General features: G+C 41.7%; 1 protein-coding gene across 14 annotated transcripts in view; it reads right to left on the bottom strand.

Annotated features, from left to right (window-relative positions):
• Positions 1-22,788, bottom strand: part of MEIS2 (Meis homeobox 2) — a 191,365-nt gene that overhangs the window by 1,029 nt on the left and 167,548 nt on the right. For 6 of the 14 annotated variants that reach the window (XM_069732499.1, XM_069732504.1, XM_069732500.1 and 3 more), the window contains exons 11-13: positions 19,661-19,750; positions 7,476-7,569; positions 1-252 (exon numbers count right to left, since the gene is read on the bottom strand). The exon at positions 1-252 is cut by the window's left edge and continues 1,029 nt beyond it. In XM_069732499.1, the coding sequence (XP_069588600.1) occupies positions 7,511-7,569; positions 19,661-19,750 (149 nt within the window). In that variant the 3' untranslated portion in view covers positions 1-252; positions 7,476-7,510. Of the gene's footprint in view, positions 253-7,475; positions 7,570-19,660; positions 19,772-22,788 lie in introns of all 14 variants that reach the window. The other 8 variants (XM_069732502.1, XM_069732496.1, XM_069732501.1 and 5 more) reach the window with 3 other exon arrangements.

Raw genomic sequence — 22,788 nt, 5'->3', positions numbered from 1 at the left:
TTCCTGGACAGGATGTGACTCCCAAGAGTTGGGGTTGATTAGAGTGATGGTGGTGGTTGTGCAGACATGGCCATCCCTGGGAAAGCAAAGTCTCCGTGTGTCACGATGGCTGATGGTAGATGTAGGGCACTGGTGGTCCATGTCTCGAGGAAGGGTGTGATGCCAACTGGGGAGAAGTGTGAGCTGGTTGTACCAAACTGATACTCGTAGGACCACCCTGAGAAAGACAGTCCCCTGGCATGTACTGCAGACCTGAGAAAAAAAAGAAAGGAAAGCGTTGATTAAGGGGGTCTCCATTATAAATATATATAATGAACATTTTTTTTTCAATACTTTACATTTCTACAAATCATATTAAAGTATCTGAATCATGGTTAGAAATCAGCCTTGATCGTCCAATTGTAGGATTTACTTAGGTAAAAATCAGAACCTCATTGCTCGTGGGGTCGTATTTATGTCTATGACCTGATTACTTGTAGAAACATTTTCTAAAATCTGATCAAATAAGATATATGTAGTGATTATTCCATCATTAGCAAGAGTTGTAGAACCCGCCAGAGATACAGTCCCAAATTTATTCTTAAAGGGGGGTATATCAAAGATACAGGTGGGAATTCTTATATCTCTGGTCTAGACAGAGGGGAGTTAGCACCACATAGAGATGTTTAAAGAGGACCTCTCACCAGGTCAAAAGTGGACAATTCTTGCTCTTAATTTATTCCCGCTGCTCCCCTGAGTACTTGTTCTTTTTCAAATCCCCCAAACGTTTCCAGAGATGTGGACCTTTTTATTTGGTACTCATTTTTATGGCCTTTACGTAGTGAGTGTGACTCACAGGATAATTTGCAGTGCAGCCTAAATATACGCCCCCAAGGAATCATGTGAGCCACGCCCCCAAGGAATCATATCAGCCACACCCCCAAGGAATCATGTGAGCCACACCCCCAAGGAATCATGTGAGCCATGCCCCCAAGGAATCATGTGAGCCATGCCCCCAAGGAATCATGTGAGCCACGCCCCCAAGGAATCATGTGAGCCATGCCCCCAAGGAATCATGTGAGCCACCCCCCCAAAGAATCATGTGAGCCACGCCCCCAAGGAATCATGTGAGCCACGCCCAAGGAATCTTGTGAGCCACACCCCCAAGGAATCTTGTGAGTCCCTTGATAAAAGTCCTCTAGATTAAAAGGGCTGTATCTCTGGAACCGTTTGGCGGATTCTAAAAAGAGAAAAAGAGGAATACTCAGGGGAGCAGTAAGAATAGCAGAAAAACTGGGCACTTTTGACCTCGTGGACATGTACTGTTTAAATGGCGTGTAGAACTGTATCCTTCCAGGAATCGGTGGTGGTCCAGGATCATGTCACCTTCTCACATTTATCCATGACAGATTATGTTCTGTGCATTTTGCCTTCAAGCTACATGTATGCCCTGATATTTTGAAATATTTCTAATAATATTCTCTTGGAAATCTGTCCACGTATAATCACTGATCTCCTTATGGATATTGTTATTACACTGCCCAGTATGGGAAGTTTTATACCAGTAGTTGCTGAACCAGTGATTTGTGGTAAGTTAAACAGTGAAGAACCTCCACATCTCCTCTGATTAGAGGCATCTGCTTAGTTATGACAAGCACAGGTTGTTATTATTATAAATATGCATCAGAGATGGAATTTGGGACTGATGGGCCCCGATGCAAAATCTAGAATGTGGCCCCAGTTATAATATGTGGCTGCTTTTGCTTTGGGCTCCCTGATGCACCAGAACCTTGGTGCAACTGGTCCCTCCGCACCCATTATAGCTACACCCCAGATGTCCAATAATTGCTAGGCTGGCCAAACTAGTCCTAGGCATAAGGTTTTCCAGACACGGTATTGAATGGTTTAATTAATTAGCCCTATGATCCCACAGACCCTTAAACTGGATGTAGATTTTGTGGCACATATTGGACTTTTTAAATGGTAAGCAAATTATGTTGTTGTCAATGCACAGGATGGCCTGAATAGTCTTGGACATGCCAAGACAACTGGTCCTAGTTCAGGACCATGTAAGTCCTGGGGTCCTCCATTTTACATATACAGCAAATGGCATAATGTATATGATGGTATGGCACAGTATACAGCAATTAAAGAAGCCCTCCTCCCATTGCAGTCATCATATTATGTAGCCCCGTGTACTTGCTCATTTTGCCTTTCTACCCAGATAATTCTTCTCTTTTCAATCAGGTCTATGATATCACATGATTAAAAACTGACTTCTTAGGCTACGTTCACATTAGCGTTACGCTAATGTGCGTCGCTGTTGCGTCGGCGACGCAGCAGCGACGCAGCGGCGACGCGCCCCTATGTTTAACATAGGGGACGCGTGCGTTTTTTTGTTAGCATTTTTCGACATGTGCGTCGTTTTTCGACACTAGCGTCGGACGCACGAAAATGCAACAAGTTGCATTTTTCGTGCGTCCGATTTTCGTCAAAAAACGACGCACGCGTCGCAAAACGCAGCGTTTTTGCGCGCGTTTTTGGTGCGTCGCGCGTTGCGTCGCCGTTGCGTCGCCGACGCACCGGCGCGCAACGCTAATGTGAACGTAGCCTAAGGTCTATGTCGAAACAGGAATTCTCTTTTCCCTGCACAAGTCATCCTGGCAGGGGGAGGAGGGAGCAGTTGGGTCAGGAGGTGAAGAGTGGGACGATAAATGCAGGGACAAGAGACTTCCTGTTTCTACAAAGACCTAATGAAAAAGAGAAGAATGATTTGGATAGAAAGGCAAAATGAGCAATTGTAAGTACACAGTGCTATATAATATGATGATTGCAATATATTAATAGGATAAAGTGAGGAGGAGGAGGAGGGCTTCTTTAAATAGATGTGCAAGTTTGTAAAAATTCAGGCATAGGTGTGAATTGATAAAGATTTAGGAATTATAAGTGGGTCAATTATATAGTACCGGTGTCCAGGGCAGGGGGGCATCTAGCAATGATTTATCATAGGCCAGTGTGTTATTATGCCAAGAGGGTGGTGGCCCACTCCTGAAGAGGGGCCCACCAGAGGATTCTCCTGTTCTCCTGTGGGCCAGTCCGCGCCTTTGCTTATTTCTTGTGCCACCCAAGACTGCCACAGCGCTCAGCTCCACTTAACCCCAGACACCTGCGATATCAGAGGCGTCCGGCAGATGTTTCTACACAACATAAAGGGGTGATATGAGGATGGCGAGACGGCAGCCTTATTATTAGCAGAAGTGCTGGAGCCATCTAAACAGTATCCCTGGCGGCATCATTGGCCCCGTGTTTGTTCTAGCCCGGCAGCCTACTCAATGGATGATGATAATTAAGTACCAAGTATACCATATTGTGTGGCTGCATAATCAAATCAAGAGAGGATAATATTCTTCTGTATTAAGCTATTAATGGTAATTGGTCATGAAGCATAAAATATGTTATGTAATTAAATAGGCTAGAAATTATATGGCCTATATTAAGAATTATCCAAGCTGAGAAAATGTTTTCTCTATGGCCGTTATAGGGTACATTGCTTTCTGTTTCCTGACTGCATTTGTAAAAAGGAGGAAGAAATAGGAAAATTGTCTCCATCAGTGGATGTCACGGCGGCCCCTTGAGATGGGCTATGAAATGCTGGCCTCTATTTACATATACAGAATGATTTAATCAAGGTACGTCTTCCTATATTCGGCCTCATTAAACAAAGAAGTTTCAATGTTATATGCAATTCTGTCTGCTCTGCTGCCTTCAGCCAAGGGGATGAAACTGGCAGCCGCACACATTTTTTTTTTTAATACGTCAAAAACACTTGAAGCTTTAAAGTCTAATGGATTTCTTAATCCAAGTGCAGTCATTCAGCCCTCAGTGAAAAATCCATTGCTTCATATTCACTTGCTCCTAAATGTGTCTCTCTTTAAATTTATTGACTGCTTCCCTCCGTTCGTGTGTGGAGCGATTGATAGGAAGAAGCAACATGTAAAAAATAAATAAATAAAAGGATGATAAAAATGGCAGGATCTCCCCAGCAAAGCGTCACGACCGTCATCGAGAGTCTACTTTTCTATGCGTATGGGATCATTTGGGCACCCATCCAAGGCTAACAGATTTATATCACTCCGAGGACCGTCACACTAGCCTCAACATCTCCAGCTTTTAATCTCAAATACGTTTAATTTCACAGAAGGAATTTAATGCCCTGGAAGACATGTCACCTTCAGGATGCAGGTACAGAGAGGACACTGACAAAGGCAGGACAACCCTTCAGGTGCATGGTAATGAGACGCAGGCCCTGGCGCACATACAGTACAGGCAGATTAATACTTGGCTGTTTTATTATTCCACAGGACATGAATTTTCTGACATTACAGGTTCATGCCTGGAAGATCAAGGTCAGTTGAAGCGCTCAAGATAGCACATAGTGACTGCTGGATCCACCCATCTATAATACACTAACCACTGTGCTGTGACACATGGAAAAGTCTTATGGGGGAAGGACACGTGTATCTCTAACCTCCTAATCCTCCAGAAACTGCAGAGGTAAAGGAGTCCAAACCTTAGATAGACACCCCCTGAAATTCCCCAGTTCAGCTGAGCAATAGGATAGGGAAGAAAGCTGCTGCCAGAGTCCTCTGTCAGCGTCTTCTCGTCCCTCAGAAAAAAAAAGGATTTGATCATTTGTAAATTGTTAGCCCTCGGGTGCAGGGTCCTCTCTCCTCCTGTACCAGTCGTGACTTGTATTGTTTAAGATTATTGTACTTGTTTTTATTATGTATACCCCTCCTCACATGTAAAGCGCCATGGAATAAATGGGGCTATAATAATAATAAATAATAATAAATAATTTGGGTGTTTAAAATCAAACTGCCTTGTAACGCTTCTGTCTCGACTCTAGGGCCCGTCTCTGCTCCAGTTCCCTTATGGCTGCTATTCTTTTCTATTCTGCACGTCGGGTTTCACAAATTGTTTATTATGTATACCCCTCCTTACATGTAAAGCGCCATGGAATAAATGGGGCTATAATAATAAATAATAATAAATAATTTGGGTGTTTAAAATCAAACTGCCTTGTAACGCTTCTGTCTCGACTCTAGGGCCCGTCTCTGCTCCAGTTCCCTTATGGCTGCTATTCTTTTCTATTCTGCACGTCGGGTTTCACAAATTGCCCGGTGAACTCCAGTGACGTCATCACCCAAATTCTTATAAAGCCAACTCCAACTCTGACACTCATGAGTATGAGTAATAGGCCACGATCACACGGTCAGTATTCTATATCAGTATTTGTAATCCAATATCAGGAGTGGAACAATCAGAGGAAAAGTATAATAGAAACATATGCACCACTTCTGTATTTATCACCCACTCCTGGTTTTGGCTTACAAATACTGAGGTAAAATACTGATCAAATGCTGAAGTGAACATGGCCATAAGTAGCTTTGTTGTCAGTTACCTTGTACATCTCAGCAAACTCCTGTTTGTTACTGCAGTCTGCATTTACCTCTTCTGCTGTAAACACAACACTCATCTCTGGACTTGTTCACATTACAAACGCTGTTGCATCTGAGTTTATCTCCTCTACTTAGGCTGCCGTCACACTATCAGTATTTGGTCAGTATTTTACATCAGTATTTGTAGCCAAAACCAGGAGTGGAACAATTAGAGGAAAAGTATAATAGAAACATATGCACCACTTCTGTATTTATCACCCACTCCTGGTTTTGGCTACAAATACTGATATAAAATACTGACCAAATACTGCTAGTGTGATGGCAGCCTAACAAGTTTGCTTGTTCATCGCTGCTGCCAGCGGTTGTCCATTTGTTTGCTGATTAACCCATCATCTGCCGTACACAAACTTTTCTCCGGAGTTGTTTACAACTCTAACATTGTTGCAAGGCCTCAATCGACTATAAAGATAAAGTTTCTCTGGCATTGTTCACACTACTAACACTGTTGCAATTCCTGAATCGACTCTCGTGTGTGTGACTCCTGGCTCAGTGTCTTCTAGTATTGCTTGTTCTGCTTGTCTACCTGCCATCATGTATATCCTGCCGGTCCTGGATTTTTACGGGTGCCATTTCATAAGTCCTACCCACAGTGCCATCACCTTTGGTTCCTGCTGTTCACCCTGACCTGTGGGTCAGCAAGTCCACTTTCATGGTGAGGCGTTAGCATGCATGATCATTCTCTCTATACTAAGGAAAGTTGAGAGGCGCTACAAAATTTAGATGGTTATCTGGTCTATACATTTGTATTGTTTGAATGGGGGGGGGAGGGTCCAGTATGATTGTCTCTAAAATGCTGCATACAATAAAAACATGCATACCTGCTGGACTGGCTCTGAGCCATTCGTCCCCCTGACGATCTTGTGACAAAATGTCACGTGAGCGCTGCAGCCCATCAGCAGACTGATTGGCTGAAGCCTTCACAAACAGCAGACTTACTGACGTTTCTGTAAGCATCTGCACATGGTTTTAAGAAATCTGTATACATACAGCCAAAAACAGCCCCTTTTATATGTACGAAATACATTCTTTAGTTGCATGTAGATCTGCCAGCCACGAATATACCGTTCTAGTAACATTTCCTTAACTTTTGATCCCAATTCTTTATTATTGCATATGGACCTGTTTTGGGTTTTGTTGCTTGCTTTTCATTTGCGCCTCATTCCTCATTTAATTTGCTCCTTTTTTTGACATGTTCTTCTATTTTTTTTTCATGTTTGTTATTGTGAGCGGAGTTTGGGGTTTCCAGATGTTTTCACATAATTCATCAATTGCGACTTTTTAAAAAGTCACTACATTTTTGTGCAGATGTCCTGTCTAATTCATTCCCTTAAATATCCCATCATTGTGGTTTTCATTCTATACTTGCCTTTTTTTTTAAATCACTTTTCTTTTTTTTTTCCGTAGCATTTGTTAATTTTTTTTCCTTTAAAATGCCGCTTGTGGTTCATGAACTTTGTGTAAAGGAACAAAATGGTCTTTATTCTTGTCTTTCATCTGTTTTGTAACTTTTTAGCACACAAAAAAAAGCCAACTCACTTTTTGCAAAATGGCACAAAAATTGCTCCAAAATATCTGTCATACAAAGGACTGGAGGACATGTTCAACAAATTTTGCGACGTTTTAAAAAGTCAATCGAACGAAAAAAAAATAATCTGGAAACCTTAGACTCTGTATACAGTGGCAAACTAAAAAAGGTGCAATGGGAGAATACATATAAAATAGGCTAAAAGGTGCAAATTGAACAGTGGATATGGCTCAAAATAATAGGTGCAAACCAGCAAAAACAAAGAAACACCAAACAACAAAAAACAGGTGCAAAACAGCAAAAAAAAAAAAAAACAGGTGCAAAACAGCAAAAAAACAAACAGAAAACAGGTGCAAAACAGCAAAACAAAAAACAAAAAAACAGGTGCAAAAGCCATAAAGAATTGGGCCCTATGTCTGTATAAGACACATCATCCTGAAGATACTTACTTCCCCTTGTTTGTGATTGCTCTGCAATTTAATGGTTACATATAGTGCCACTGCCCATCCATGCCCATATTCATTCCCATTCCGCTCATCGGTCCTGGATGGGGAAAAGAAACAGAAAAAAAGTCACTATGATTTCTATAGCGTAAATATAATAACATTATATATATATATATATTTTTTTTTTTTTTTTCTTTTACACCTGCAATATGTCAAGATCCACTGGCAATATAAATGTAGCACTATCATAAAATATATAAACATAAAACATTTCAGAATTATCCAAAAATTCCCTGCCTTCATGTAAACTCTGATGGGTAAAATAAGCCTGTCTGTTCAAGATACAGCGAAGATTACAATGTAGTAAAAAGGTACAAAGGGATTGTCAACGAGAAAGTTCTCTAAAGCCTTTAGGGGGCGCTGTACAATCAAGTATATCCATATACATCCCTCTACTAGAATAGTTTCCTATACATAAATAATCTTTATTTTTTTTTATATAGCGCTAACATATTCCGCAGCGCTTTACAGTTTTGCACACATTATCATCGCTGTCCCTGTTGGGGCTCACAATCTAAATTGCCTATCAGTATGTCTTTGGAATATAGAGAATATAGAGAATATAGAGAACGAAGGCTTCTACTTCCCAATATGAAGTCTGAAATATTATTTTAGTTTTTATTGTTTTTGCTGTAGCTGTTATGTTGTCACTTTGTTTGTAAACTTCCTTTTCCGTCTCCAGTTTTTTCTTTAGAAAAATACAATTATGACGGAATGTGTATAGGCACAGATAAGGTATATTTAGGCTTTGATTCACATTTTGCACATATATCCTGATGTATATCTTTTTTTTACGCCCTAGCATATTCAAGGCTCGGCTATTATTTATTTGTGGTATTAGGATCAGTTTTCTTGCACCTGAACTGAACAAAGCTGATGTTATAATGTTCATCAGGCTTTTCTCTATAAATATATATAGTAAAAGAATGGAAAAAAAATAAATAAATATATATATATATACACAGTAGATGGATATGTGTATATGTATATATACATATTCTATTCATTTACTATAACTACAGTGTGTGTATATATATATATATATATATATATATATATATATACTGTACGTGGTAAAAATTGTTGGTGCCCATCGTTTAATCCCTTCACCCCAAAGCCTGTTTTCACCTAAGTGACAGGGCCAATTTTTACAATTCTGACCATTGTCACTTTATGAGGTTATAACTCTGAAACGCTTCAACGGATCCTGGTGATTCTGACACTGTTTTCTCGTGACATATTGTACTTCATGATAGTGGTAAAACTTCTTCGATATGACTTGCATTTATTTGTGAAAAAAACAAAAATTTGTCGGAAATTATGAAAATTTAGCAATTTTCAAACTCTTAGTTTTTATGCCCTTAAATTAGAGAGTTATATCACATAATATAGTTAATAAACAACATTTCCCACATGTCTGCTTTACATCAGCACAATTTTGGAAACATAATTTTTTTTTGTTAGGACGTTATAAGGGTTAAAAGTTGACCAGCGATTTCTCATTTTTGCAACAAAATTTGCAAAACCATTTTTTTACGGAGCACCTCACACTTGAAGTGACTTTGAGGGGTCTATATGACAGAAAATGCCCAAAAGTGACACCATTCTAAAAACTGCACCCCTCAAGGTACTCAAAACCACATTCAAAAAGTTTATTAACCCTTCAGGTGCTTCACAGGAATTTTTTGAATGTTTAAAAAAATTGAACATTTAACTTTTTTTTCACAAAATTTTTACTTCAGGTCCAATTTGTTTCATTTTACCAAGGGTAACAGGAGAAATTGGACCACAAAAGTCGTTGTACAATTTGTCCTGAGTACGCCGATACCCCATATGTGGGGGTAAACCACTGTTTGGGCACATGGCAGAGCTCGGAAGGGAAGGAGCGCTATTTGACTTTTCAATGCAAGATTTGCTGGAATTGAGATCGGAGCCCCTGATGTGCCTAAACAGTGGAAACCCCCACAGGTGACACCATTTTGGAAAGTAGACCCCCTAAGGAACTAATCTAGATGTGTGGTGAGCACTTTGAACCTCCAAGTGCTTCACAGAAGTTTATAATGTAGAGCCGTAAAAAAAATTTTTTTATTAATTTTCACAAAAAATGATCTTTTTGCCCCAAATTTTTTATTTTCCCAAGGGTAAAAGGATAAATTGGACCCCAAAAGTTGTTGTGCAATTTGTCCTGAGTACGTCGATACTTCATATATGGGGATAAACCACTGTTTGAGCGCATGGCAGAGCTCGGAAGGGAAGGAGTGCTATTTGACTTTTCAATGCAAAATTGGCTGGAATTGAGATCGGACGCCATGTCGCATTTGGAGAGCCCCTGACGTGCCTTAACAGTGGAAACCCCCCACAAGTGACCCCATTTTGGAAAGAAGACCCCCTAAGGAACTTATCTAGATGTGTGGTGAGCACTTTTAACCCCCAATTGTTTCACAAAAGTTTAGAATGTAGCATTGTGAAAATTAAAAAATCATTTTTTCTTTCCACAAAATGATGTTTTAGCCCGCAATTTTTTTTTTCCCAAGGGTAACAGGAGAAATTGGACCACAAATGTTATTGTCCAATTTGTCCTGAGTACGCTGATACCCCACATGTGGGGGGGGGAACCACCATTTGAGTGCATGGCAGAGCTCGGAAGGGAAGGAGCACCGTTTGAAATGCAGACTTAGATGGAATGGACTGCAGGTGTCATGTTGCATTTGCAGAGCCCCTGATGTACCTAAACAGTAGAAACCCACCACAAGTGACCCCATATTGGAAACTAGACCCCCCAAGGAACTTATCTAAATGTGTTGTGAGAGCTTTGAACCAACAAGTGTTTCACTACAGTTTATAACACAGAGCCGTGAAAATAAAAAATATTTTTTTTCCACGAAAATGATATTTTATCCCCTATGCTTTTATTTTCCCAAGGGTAACAGGACAAATTGGACCCCAAAAGTTGTTGTCCAACTTGTCCTGAGAACGGTGATACCCCATATGTTGGGGGGAACCACTGTTTGGGTGCACGGCAGAGCTCAGAAGGGAAGGAGCGCCATTTGAAATGCAGACTTACATGGATTGGTCTGCAGGCGTCATGTTGCATTTGCAGAGCCCCTGATGTACCTAAACAGTAGAAACCCACCACAAGTGACCCCATATTGGAAACTAGACCCCCCAAGGAACTTATCTAGATGTGTTGTGAGAGCTTTGAACCAACAAGTGTTTCACTACAGTTTATAACGCAGAGCCGTAAAAATAAAAAATATTTTTTTTCCACGAAAATGATATTTTATCCCCTATGTTTTTATTTTCCCAAGGGTAACAGGACAAATTGGACTCCAAAAGTTGTTGTCCAACTTGTCCTGAGAACGCTGATACCCCATATGTTGGGGGGAACCACTGTTTGGGCACACAGGAGAACTCGGAAGGGAAGGAGCTCTGTTTTACTTTTTCAAAGCAGAATTGGCTGGAATTGAGATCGGACGCCATGTCGCGTTTGGAGAGCCCCTGATGTGCCTAAACAGTGGAAACCCCCAATTATAACTGAAACCCTAACCCCAACCCTAACCCTAGCCCTAACCCTAGCCCTAACCCTAGCCCTAACCCTAGCCCTAACCCAAGCTCTAATTCTAGCCCTAGCCCTAACCCTAGCCCTAACCCTAGCACTAATGGGAAAATGGAAATAAATACATTTTTTTACATTTTATTATTTTTCCCTAACTAAGGGGGTGATGAAGGGGGGTTTGATTTACTTTTATAGCGTTTTTTTGGCGGATTTTTATGATTGGCAGCTGTCACACACTAAAAGACGCTTTTTATTGCAAAAAATAGTTTTTGCATCACCACATTTTGAGAGCTATAATTTATCCATATTTTGGCCCACAGAGTCATATGAGGTCTTGTTTTTTGCGGGACGAGTTGACGTTTTTATTGGTAACATTTTCGGGCAGATGACATTTTTTGATCGCTTTTTATTCCGATTTTTGGGAGGCGGAATGAACAAAAACCAGCTATTCATGAATTTCTTTTGGGGGAGGCGTTTATACCGTTCCACGTGTGGTAAAATGGATAAAGCAGTTTTATTCTTCGGGTCAGTACGATTACAGCGATACCTCATTTATGTAATTTTTTTTATGTTTTGGCGCTTTTACACAATAAAAACTATTTTATATAAAAAAATAATTGTTTTTGCATCGCATTATTCTGAGAGCTATAACTTTTTTATTTTTCTGCTGATGATGCTGTATGGCGGCTTTTTTTTTGCGGGACAAGATGACGTTTTCAGCGGTACCATGATTATTTATATCCGTTGTTTTGATCGCGTGTTATTCCACTTTTTGTTCGCCTGTATGATAATAAAGCGTTGTTTTTTGCCTTGTTTTTTTTTTTTTTTTTTGTGGTGTTCACTGAAGGGGTTAACTAGTGGGATAGTTTTATAGAGCGGGTCGTTACGGACGCGGCGATACCAAATATGTGTACATTTATTGTTTTTTTTTTTTTTACATAAATAAATGGATTTATTGGGAAATGTTTTTTTTTTTTTATTTGGGGATTTTTTTTTATTTTTTTTTACACATTCTATTTTTTTTTTTTTATACTTTCTAACATTGTCCCAGGGTGGGACATCTCTGTATTAGATCAGATCGTTGATCTGACACTGTGCATAACACACTGTCAGATCAACGATGTGACAGGCAGCTTAGCTGGCTTTCCAGCGCCTGCTCTCAGCAGGCGCCGGCTAGCCAGGTCACTTCATGACCCGGAAGGAGTCCGGCGGCCATCTTGGATCCGGGGACTCCTTCCGGGTCACCGGAGCAACGCGATCTCATTGCGTTGCTCCGGTGGGAGAGCGCAGGGAGCCCCCGTCCCTGCGCGATCCCCCTCTATGCCGCTGTCACTACTGACAGCGGCATCAGAGGGGTTAAATGCCCGCGATCGGCGATAGCGCCGATCGTGGGCATTGCTGCGGGGTGTCAGCTGTCGTATACAGCTGACACCCGCACCCGATCACCGCGGCGCTCAGCGCGAGACCGCGGTGATCGGTGCGCCGTACTAGTACTGCTGCTGGCACTAATGCAGTGCCGGCAGCGCAGTACTAGTACGGCGCGTGTCGCGAAGGGGTTAATGACAGAAAAACCCACAATGGTCACAGAAATAACTTGAATCTGACAAAAGTAAAAATAAATAAAAAAAATCTAAGAAAATGAACAAATGAAAGTCAGACATTGCTTTTCAACCATGCTTCCACAGGATTAAAAAAAATAAAACTCATCAATTAGGCCTGGACAGAAATGATGGTAACCTTAACTTAATATTTTGTTGCACAACCTTTTGAGGCAATCACTGCAATAAAACGATTCCTGTAACTGTCAATGAGACTTCTGCACCTCTCGACAGGTATTTTGGCCCACTCCTCAAGAGCAAACTGCTCCAGTTGTCTCGAGTTTAAAGGTTGCCTTTTCCAGATGACATGTTTCAGCTCTTTCCAAAGATGATCAATAGGATTTAGGTCAGGGCTCATAGAGGGCCACTTCAGAATGGTCCAATGTTTTCCTCTTAGACATTCTTGTGTGTTTTTAGCTGTGTGTTTTGGGTCATTATCCTGTTGCAAGACTCATGACCTGGGACTGAGACCAATCTTTCCGACACTGGGCAGAACATTTATCTCTAGAATCCATTAACAGTCTTGAGATTTCATTGTGCCAAGCACAGATTCTAGACACCCTGTGCCAGATGCAGCATAGTAGCCCCAGAACATAACAGAGCATCCTCCATGTTTCACAGTAGGGACAGTGTTTTATTCTTGATATGCTTCATTTTTCCATCTGTGCGCATAAAGCTGATGTGCCTTGCCAAAAAGTTAAATTTGTGTCTCATCTGTCCATAGGACATTCTCCCATAACCTTTGTTGCTTGTCAACATGTAGTTTTGCAAATTTCAGTATGGTTTTTTATAATTTATCTTCAACAATGGTGTCTTCGTTGGTCATCTCCCATGAAGTCCACTTTGGCTCATACAGCGACAGATGATGTAGTCTGACACTGATGTTCCTTGAGCTTGAAGTTCACCTTTAATCTGTTTAGAAGTTTTTCTGTGCTCCTTTGTTACCATTCATATTATCCGTCCCTTTGATTTGTCATCAATTTTCCTCCTGTGGCCATGTCCAGGAAGGTTGGCTACAGTCCCATGGATTTTAGATTTCTGAATAATATGTGCAACTGTAGTCACAGGAACATCAAGCTGCTTGGAGATGGTCTTAGAACTTTTACCTTTAACATGTATGTCTATATATGTCCCCTCGAACACTCTCGCACCCCTCCAATCTATTCTAAACTCTGCTGCCTGACTAATCCACCTGTCCCCACGCTATTCCCCAGCTTCTCCCCTCTGTCAATCCCTTTACTGGCTCCCCATTGCCCAGAGACTCCAGTACAAAACCCTAACCATGACGTACAAAGCCATCCACAACCTGTCTCCTCCATATATCTGTGACCTCGTCTCCCGGTACTTTCCTGCACGCAACCTCCGATCCTCACAAGATCTCCTTCTCTACTCCCCTCTTATCTCCTCTTCCCACAATTGCATACAAGATTTCCCTCACATATCACCCCTACTCTGGAACCCTCTACCACAACACATCAGACTCTCGCCTACCATCGAAACTTTCAAAAAGAGCCTGAAGACCCACCTCTTCCAACAAGCCTACAACCTGCAGTAACCACCGATCGACCAAACCACGCACGACCAGCTCTATCCTCACCTACTGTATTCTCACCCACCCTTTGTAGATTGTGAGCCCTCGCGGGCAGGGTCCTCTCTCCTCCTGTACCAGTTGTGACTTGTATTGTTCAAGATTATTGTACCTGTTTTTATTATGTATACCCCTCCTCACATGTAAAGCGCCATGGAATAAATGGCGCTATAATAATAAAAAATAATAATAATAATAATATTTTCTTTGTAATATCCTGAGACTCTTTCCTTTTCTTCCTCTGGTCCATGTTGAGTGTGACACACACCATGTCACCAAACAGCACAGTGAGTATCTGTAGCCCTATATACAGGCCCACTCACTGATTCCAAGATTGTAGACACCTGTGATGCTAGTTAGTGGACATACCACGATTTAACATGTCCCTTTTGTCACCTTATTTTCAGGGGAACCATCATTTCTGTCCAGGCTTATTTCATAAGTTTTATTTGTTTTTAAATTCTATGGAAGCATTGACCATTCTGTGAGCATTGTGGGTTTTTCAGTCATTAAACGAGGGGTAACAACAATTTTGACCACGTGTGTATAATCTATTCTCTTACCATATATAGAATATTCTATTCTTTTACTATATATATATATATATATATATATATATATATAGTAGAAGAATAGAATATTCTATATATGGTAAGAGAATAGAATATACACACGTGGTCAAAATTGTTGTATATATATTATCATATATTGTTGTACATATTACAATATATATATATATATATATATATATATATATATATATATAGTACAGACCAAAAGTTTGGACACACCTTCTTATTTAAAGATTTTTCTGTATTTTCATGACTATGAAAATTGTAAATTCACACTAAAGGCATCAAAACTATGAATTAACACATGTGGAATTATATACTTAACAAAAAAGTGTGAAACAACTGAAATTATGTCTTATATTCTAGGTTCTTCAAAGTAGCCACATTTTGCTTTGATGACTGCTTTGCACACTCTTGGCATTCTCTTGATGAGCTTCAAGAGGTAGTCACCAGGAATGGTCTTCCAACAATCTTGAAGGAGTTCCCAGAGATGCTTAGGACTTGTTGGCCCTTTTGCCTTCACTCTGCGGTCCAGCTCACCTCAAACCATCTCGATTGGGTTCAGGTCTGGTGACTGTGGAGGCCAGGTCATCTGGCGTAGCACCCCATCACTCTCCTTCTTGGTCAGATAGCCCTTACACAGCCTGGAGGTATGTTTGGAGTCATTGTCCTGTTGAAAAATAAATGATGGTCCAACTAAATGCAAACCGGATGGAATAGCATGCACGCTGCAAGATGCTGTGGTAGCCATGCTGGTTCAGTATGCCTTCAATTTTGAATAAATCCCCAACAGTGTCACCAGCAAAGCACCCCACACCATCACACCTCCTCCATGCTTCACGGTGGGAACCAGGCATGTAGAGTCCATTCGTTCACCTTTTCTACGTCACACAAATACACGGTGGTTGGAACCAAAGATCTCAAATTTGGACTCATCAGACCAAAGCACAGATTTCCACTGGTCTAATGTCCATTCCTTGTGTTCTTTAGCCTAAACAAGTCTCTTCTGCTTGTTGCCTGTCCTTAGGCTAGGTTCACACTTGCGTTGTGCAGTCCGTTCAACAAATCCGTTAAACGGACTGCACTAACGCAAATGCCGACTTTGGCACTGCGCTAGCGCAGATGGAGCATTTGCTAGCTCCATCTGCTCTAGCAGTGCGCTAGCAGTGACGGACCCGGAAACGCTGCAGCCCGCGTCTCGGGACCGTCACTCAATGACTGCACATCGCTAGCGCACGCCCATTGTGGGCGTGCGCTAGCGATGCGTTCGCCATTGCAAGTAATGGCGGCGTTAACGGACTACGTTACACCGCGTTATGTCGCGGTGTAACGTAGTCCATTAAACGGGTTCACACAACGCAGTGTGAACCCAGCCTTAGCAGTGGTTTCTTAGCAGCTATTTTACCATGAAGGCCTGCTGCACAAAGTCTCCTCTTAAGGGCTTGTTTCCACTTGCGATAAACACGTCTGTGTCTCGCATGTGGAAACGAAGCTCTGGCGCCGGCTCTCGAGAACGGAGCGTGCAGCCGCATAGGAACACATGGAGCCGCACGCTCCGCTCCAGAGTGCCGGCACCAGAGCTTCGTTTCCACATGCGAGACACGGACGTGTTTATCGCAAGTGGAAACAAGCCCTAACAGTTGTTGTAGAGATGTGCCTGCTGCTAGAACTCTGTGTGGCATTGATCTGGTCTCTAATCTGAGCTGCTGTTAACCTGCGATTTCTGAGGCTGGTGACTCGGATATACTTATCCTCAGAAGCAGAGGTGACTCTTGGTCTTCCTTTCCTGGAGCAGTCCTCATGTGATGGTCCAACTAAATGCAAACCGGATGGAATAGCATGCCGCTACAAGATGCTGTGGTAGCCATGCTGGTTCAGTATGCCTTCCATTTTGAATAAATCCCCAACAGTGTCACCAGCAAAGCACCCCCACACCATCACACCTCCTCCTCCATGCTTCACGGTGGGAACCAGGCATGTAGAGTCCATCCGTTCACCTTTTCTGCGTCGCACAAAGACACGGTGGTTGGAACCAAAGATCTCAAATTTGGACTCATCACCAGACCAAAGCACAGATTTCCACTGGTCTAATAATGTCAATTCCTTGTGTTCTTTAGCCCAAACAAGTCTCTTCTGCTTGTTGCCTGTCCTTAGTCGTTTCCTAGCAGCTATTTTACCATGAAGGCCTGCTGCACAAAGTCTCCTCTTAACAGTTGTTGTAGAGATGTGTCTGCTGCTAGAACTCTTTGTGGCGTTGACCTGGTCTCTAATCTGAGCTGCTGTTAACCTGCGATTTCTGAGGCTGGTGACTCGGATAAACTTATCCTCAGAAGCAGAGGTGACTCTTGGTCTTCCTTTCCTGGGGCGGTCCTCATGTGAGCCAGTTTCTATGTAGCGCTTGATGGTTTTTGCCACTGCACTTGAGGACACTTTCAAAGTTTTCCCAATTTTTCGGACTGACTGACCTTAATTTCTTAAAGTATTGATAGCTACACGTTTTTCTTTACTTAGCTGCTTTTTTCTTGCCATAATACAAATTCTAACAGTTTATTCAGTTGGACTATCAGCTGTGTATCCACCAGACTTCTGCACAACACAACTTATGGTCCCAACCCCATTTATAAGGCAAGAAATCCCACTTATTAAACCGGACAGGGCACACCTGTGAAATGAAAACCATTCCCGGTGACTACCTCTTGAAGCTCATCAAGAGAATGCCAAGAGTGTGCAAAGCAGTCATCAAAGCAAAATGTGGCTACTTTGAAGAACCTAGAATATAAGACATAATTTCAGTTTGTTTCACACTTTTTTGTTAAGTATATAATTCCACATGTGTTAATTCATAGTTTTGATGCCTTCAGTGTGAATGTACAATTTTCATAGTCATGAAAATACAGAAAAATCTTTAAATAAGAAGGTGTGTCCAAATTTTTGGTCTGTACTGTGTATATATATAGTCAGATGGTCACATTAATTGAAAAGCAGCATTAGCCTTTATTTAGCAAAATCAAGTTGATCGGACCAATGGCACCCAATATAAGTCCCAATTCATGATTGACTCTGCGGTAGTGATCAATGAACATGCTGGGCTTTGGGATCGAAGGGGGCTGTTTGAAGGGGGAGGGGGGGAAATACTCTATATTGAAAATGTAAATGTAACATGTTAATTGCCTTGTTATTCTTAATAAAAATTTATTTGAATTAAAAAAAAATGAACATGCTGGGATAAGGTGTTATCTGAACATGCTCTGGTGAAAACTGAGTGTCTTCAGCGTGCTCGAAAAATATGTTCGAGTCCCCGTGGCTGCATGTCTCGTGGCTGTTCAACAGGGCAATCTCTTCATGTGTTGTGGATGTCTATCAGCTGCTAGACATGCAGCCGCAGGGATTCAAAAATACTTTTCGAGCACACCAAAGTCACCGGTTAGCACTTGAGCATCGTGAGATAACACCTTATCCAAGTACGTTTGCTCGTCATCACTGCTCTGCACCTATTTTTTGACTTTTTTTTTGTGTTTAACGCCTTGTTTTGTTTGTTTTTCCTTATTCTAGTTGCACCTTTTTTATGTCTATTTGATATGTGCTCACCTATTTCGTTTTTCCTGCTTTTTGGGCAGAGTTTTGAAATTCCAGATGTTTTTGGCTAATTCATTAATTGTAATTGCGAAGTTGCTAGGTGAAAGTCTCCGGACTGAAGTCTAAGGGGTAACATTTTTCATTGTGGAGAGTGACATGCCAAGCCTGGCATGTCAGAGTGAGGAGACTTAAAAGCCATGCGTGCTCCTCTGGGAAGTTCAATATGCAAATTGTCTCTTCAGAGAGGGAGAGGACTAGAACTCTAGCTCCACCTATTGGAAGCAGCGATTCTAAAAGTCAATATCGACCCCTCAACAAGCCTTGCAATATGACTTAGGATAAAAGCCAAATTAAGATTCTGGTTTTGGCTTTTATCCTAAGTCATATTATAAGACTCGATAAAGGGTCGATACTGACTTTTAGGATCACTGCTTCCAATAGGTGGAGCTAGAGTTCTAGTCCTCTTCCTCTCGAAGAGACAATTTGCATATTTAAATAGTCACAAAATTTATCACAGCTCCACTCCAGTCTCGCCATGGCGTATTTTTGAGTGTGCCATAATTTTGGTGCAAGTTTAAGCACCAAAAGTCTCAAAAACATTTCAAGACCGGAAGAAAGCCTATTTTAGACTTTGTGCCAAATTCACTCATCGCATTCACCATTTTGATTAATTTGATGGCAGAAACAACAACAAACACCATAAGTCAAAAAAGGAAAGTGACCTAAAATCCCACATAAATGATGAACCGGGGCCCATGTTTCCAGAGTAGGTTAAGTGATAGCAACCACTCAGATTTTAGCGATCAGTTTCATTGTCAGAAGGGAACCAGTGATCTGAGTAATCACAATGTTCTTTCACACAATTTACTGTCTGTTTTTCATTAATGAGCATCATTGACTTACTTTATAAGTATGTCACCAGTATCCTTGTGGGTTGCATAGTTAAAGGGGTTTTCCATTACTGTGATATTGATGCCCCCATCCTTAAGGTAGGTCATCAATATCAGATTGGTGAGGGTTGGACACGAGGACCCCCACTGATCGGCTGTAATCAGCTCTGGCAGCAGCTGGATATAAACAGTGTATGGCGTGCAGCAGCACAGCTATATACGCTGTGTAGTAGCCGCTGCCAGGTCCTGCAGATCAGCTTCTATTAAAATGAATGAGATCATCAGTAATGGAAAACTTCTTCAAGTTAATGGGCAGTGTGGCACAGAGTAAAATAGATGATATCTCACCAGCAGGTCGGATGCCCATGTGTTGCTGCCCGTCCAATACAAAGCTTCCCATAGGCTGCCCCTCTGGACTATATGCTGCTCCTTGGCTCACTGAAGGATCAAGAAGAAAACCTGATTGTGGTCAAACGTGGACACAGAGAAGGAGAAAGAAGAGAAGACATACCAAAATATCAGCAAAGGTTCCAGTTTTAGGACTGAAACACAAACTTCAAATCAACAGAAACAAGACAATCAGAACACGGCGACCTGGTGTGAACAATGCCCCGACAGCGCTATGTGGCACACATGCATGTACCGCACGTCTCTACAGGGTGGGACATTTATAAGGATACACCTGGGTGGGCCATGTATATGGATACACCTAAATAAAATGTGAATGGTTGATGATATCAACTTCCTGTTTGTGGCACATTAGTATATGGGAGGAGGAAAACTTTTCAAGATGGATGGTGACCATGGAGGCCATTTTGAAGTCAGCCATTTTGGATGCAACTTTATAAATGGCCCACCCAGGTGTATCCATATATATGGCCCACCCTGTACTCTGCAACCTCTCTATATTCCCTCACCTAAGCTATGGCATTTTTCTGGTTATTGTTCCCACTGAAACAAAACCACATTTTTTGTTTAAATCTGATTTTTTGGACAGTCTAAGCTGTGAAACATTACGACTGCACCGCCGACAGGCTGCTTTTACCTTTTTAGAATTATAACTTTGGCTCATTAGATTCAGCCTAGTTTCTAGTGATACTGTCTGATGACCACAAGGTGTTGTCTAGTTTTCTCAGACAGAATATTCCTTTGCAACAAGTCAATCTCAGATTTCTTATGTCTTAAACTTAAAGGGGTTTTCTGGATGATGTATCTTTAAAGGAGTATTTCCACCGCCAAGATCCTATCCCAATATGTAGTAGGTGTAGTAAGAATAATATTAGCAAATACCTCCATTTAGAAATGTAGTATAGTTATTCTGATTAGCTATGTTGCTTGCCCAATGTGCAAGGCATTGCAATAGCTTAGATATTAATGGTTACAACTGGTAACAACTAACTGTCACTATATGACTGGTCGTAACCATGGACACGTAAGTTACTGGAATGTCCTGCACATGGGGGTAAGCAACATAGCTAATCAGAAGAACTATACTGCATTTCGAATTGGAGGAGGCATTTGCTATTATTATTACATCTACTACATAATGGGATAGGATCTTGGAGATGTGAATACTCCTTTAATGCACGTATTTAGCAGTAAAGATGGCTGTCAGACAGGTATTTCTGCCATCTCTCCCATAGACTGGAGATATTGCTCTGCGGACCGCTCCTGTGTTATCTACGAGAAAGCCTCTGCCAGACATCTCCAGAGGCAGCTTATCTCGGAGCTTACAAGGATCGGACTTGCCAGATTCTTACCTCTCTCGACCTTCATTTGTCCGATGCTCCAATACACATGAGACTGTCAACCCAACCCATCAATATTGGCTGGTTCGGCTGGCATTAGTCTAATGTGTATTGGAGGGGGGTTATGGTTATGTTAACGATATGAGATCAGTGGGGGTCCAACACCTGGCTCCTCCATTGATCCGAAGATATCAGCTCCATTGGTGGCTAGGTGTAAGCAGCGAGCAGCACAGCTTAGTGAATACGAGCTGCGCCACAGTTTTCGACAGTTGCCGCTACACAGTTAACTGTGCTGTACAGTCCAGCTCTGTTCACTGTTGACACCCAGCCTATTCCAAGCTGATTGATGGGGGGTGCCAGGTGTTGGACCCTCACTGATCTGATATTGATGACCTATACCTAGTACAGGTCATCAGTAATAGAAGCACAGAAAACCTCATTGGGTATGTGCAAACGTTGAGGATTTGCAGCAGATTTTTCTCCAGTGTTGACAAGTTTTTTTTTCCCATCGGTGAAAAATGCTGAAAGAATTAACCTGCTGCAGATTTGAAAAAAAATGCATTGGAGGTTGAAATCTTCATTGAAATAATAAGCAGCTTGTGTGGGAGATTTGAGAAATAGCAGAAAAAAATGCTGTGAAAATGCAATGTGAGAACAAGCCCTTTAAGGACGAATTGGCATCAACTGAGGGCAAAAAAGGGCAACATTTTTTGGCTTCCACATGCTGATGTTTGTCCTCTGCCAGCGTCTATGACCTTTTCATCATGGCATGTAAAAGGAAGTAGGTCAATAATTATGGAGGGAATTTCAGGTTTCCCAGCAAAGGAAAAAATACCAGAAAATGACCATGGTGAGGATGCCGTGGATAGGAGGATTTCATTGGCAGAGCCAATTAATGCCATCCAGAGCTGCTGACAATCGGATGTCTGCGGGCAGCCGCCTCTCCATTCCTAGCAGAGAATAAGATTGGCTGTCTTACATTTTTTGGACAATTCCTCACCAAAATGTGACCCCAGTGGTGTCTGGCCACACCTGCCCCTCCCCCTTAAAATAACATTGGCATTCAGTGGTGACAGAAGCCTCTAGCAAACGATAAAAGTCTATGAAGACAGACATGAGGTAAGTGCAATAATACAATAGGAATTTATATAGAATGGAAGGAAAGGAAAAAATCCTTCCAAAATGGGAGTCGTATGTGTAATCATTGCAAACTTCATTGTACCCCCTGGTCATTAAGTTAGTTAGGTGCCATTAATAATGGGGGAACTGCTTCCAAAAGAACCTCTTACAATTGCCCCACACACATTTTCTGCTGGCGGTATAATGCAATTCCAGCCAGTTGTGTGTGAATAGACAGTCGGTGAATGCACACAATGGGCTGCATATGGGAACGACTTCCTTATACTGCCAAGAGCTGTTAGATGGCACCGGGCAAGAAGCAAGGGCTCCTTTAACCCTTCCAGGGTGAAAGCACCTGCTCCAGCATTCTTAGGGTTAAACTGTTTCTTAGTCGCCCAGTACTTTGCGCCAATTAACGGTCTGTGAGGAGGAGGGGATGAAATTGAATTGAGAGCATGCTGGAAATCTCCAATTAGCACCAATTAGCTGCTCCCTATGGTGGGATGCTGAGACTTAAAGCGGGTGAGATTGCCCCCTCTTCTTGTCCCTACTGTCTCACAGAATGTCTTGCTGTGGTATTTTATTTACTACCCATTGAACCCCTTCTCT

This window comes from Ranitomeya imitator, chromosome 1 (genome assembly GCF_032444005.1).
Source record: "Ranitomeya imitator isolate aRanImi1 chromosome 1, aRanImi1.pri, whole genome shotgun sequence".
Taxonomy (NCBI): domain Eukaryota; kingdom Metazoa; phylum Chordata; class Amphibia; order Anura; family Dendrobatidae; genus Ranitomeya; species Ranitomeya imitator.
The sequence above is the reverse complement of the archived record's forward strand: the minus strand, read 5'-3'. Positions and strand labels throughout refer to the sequence as shown.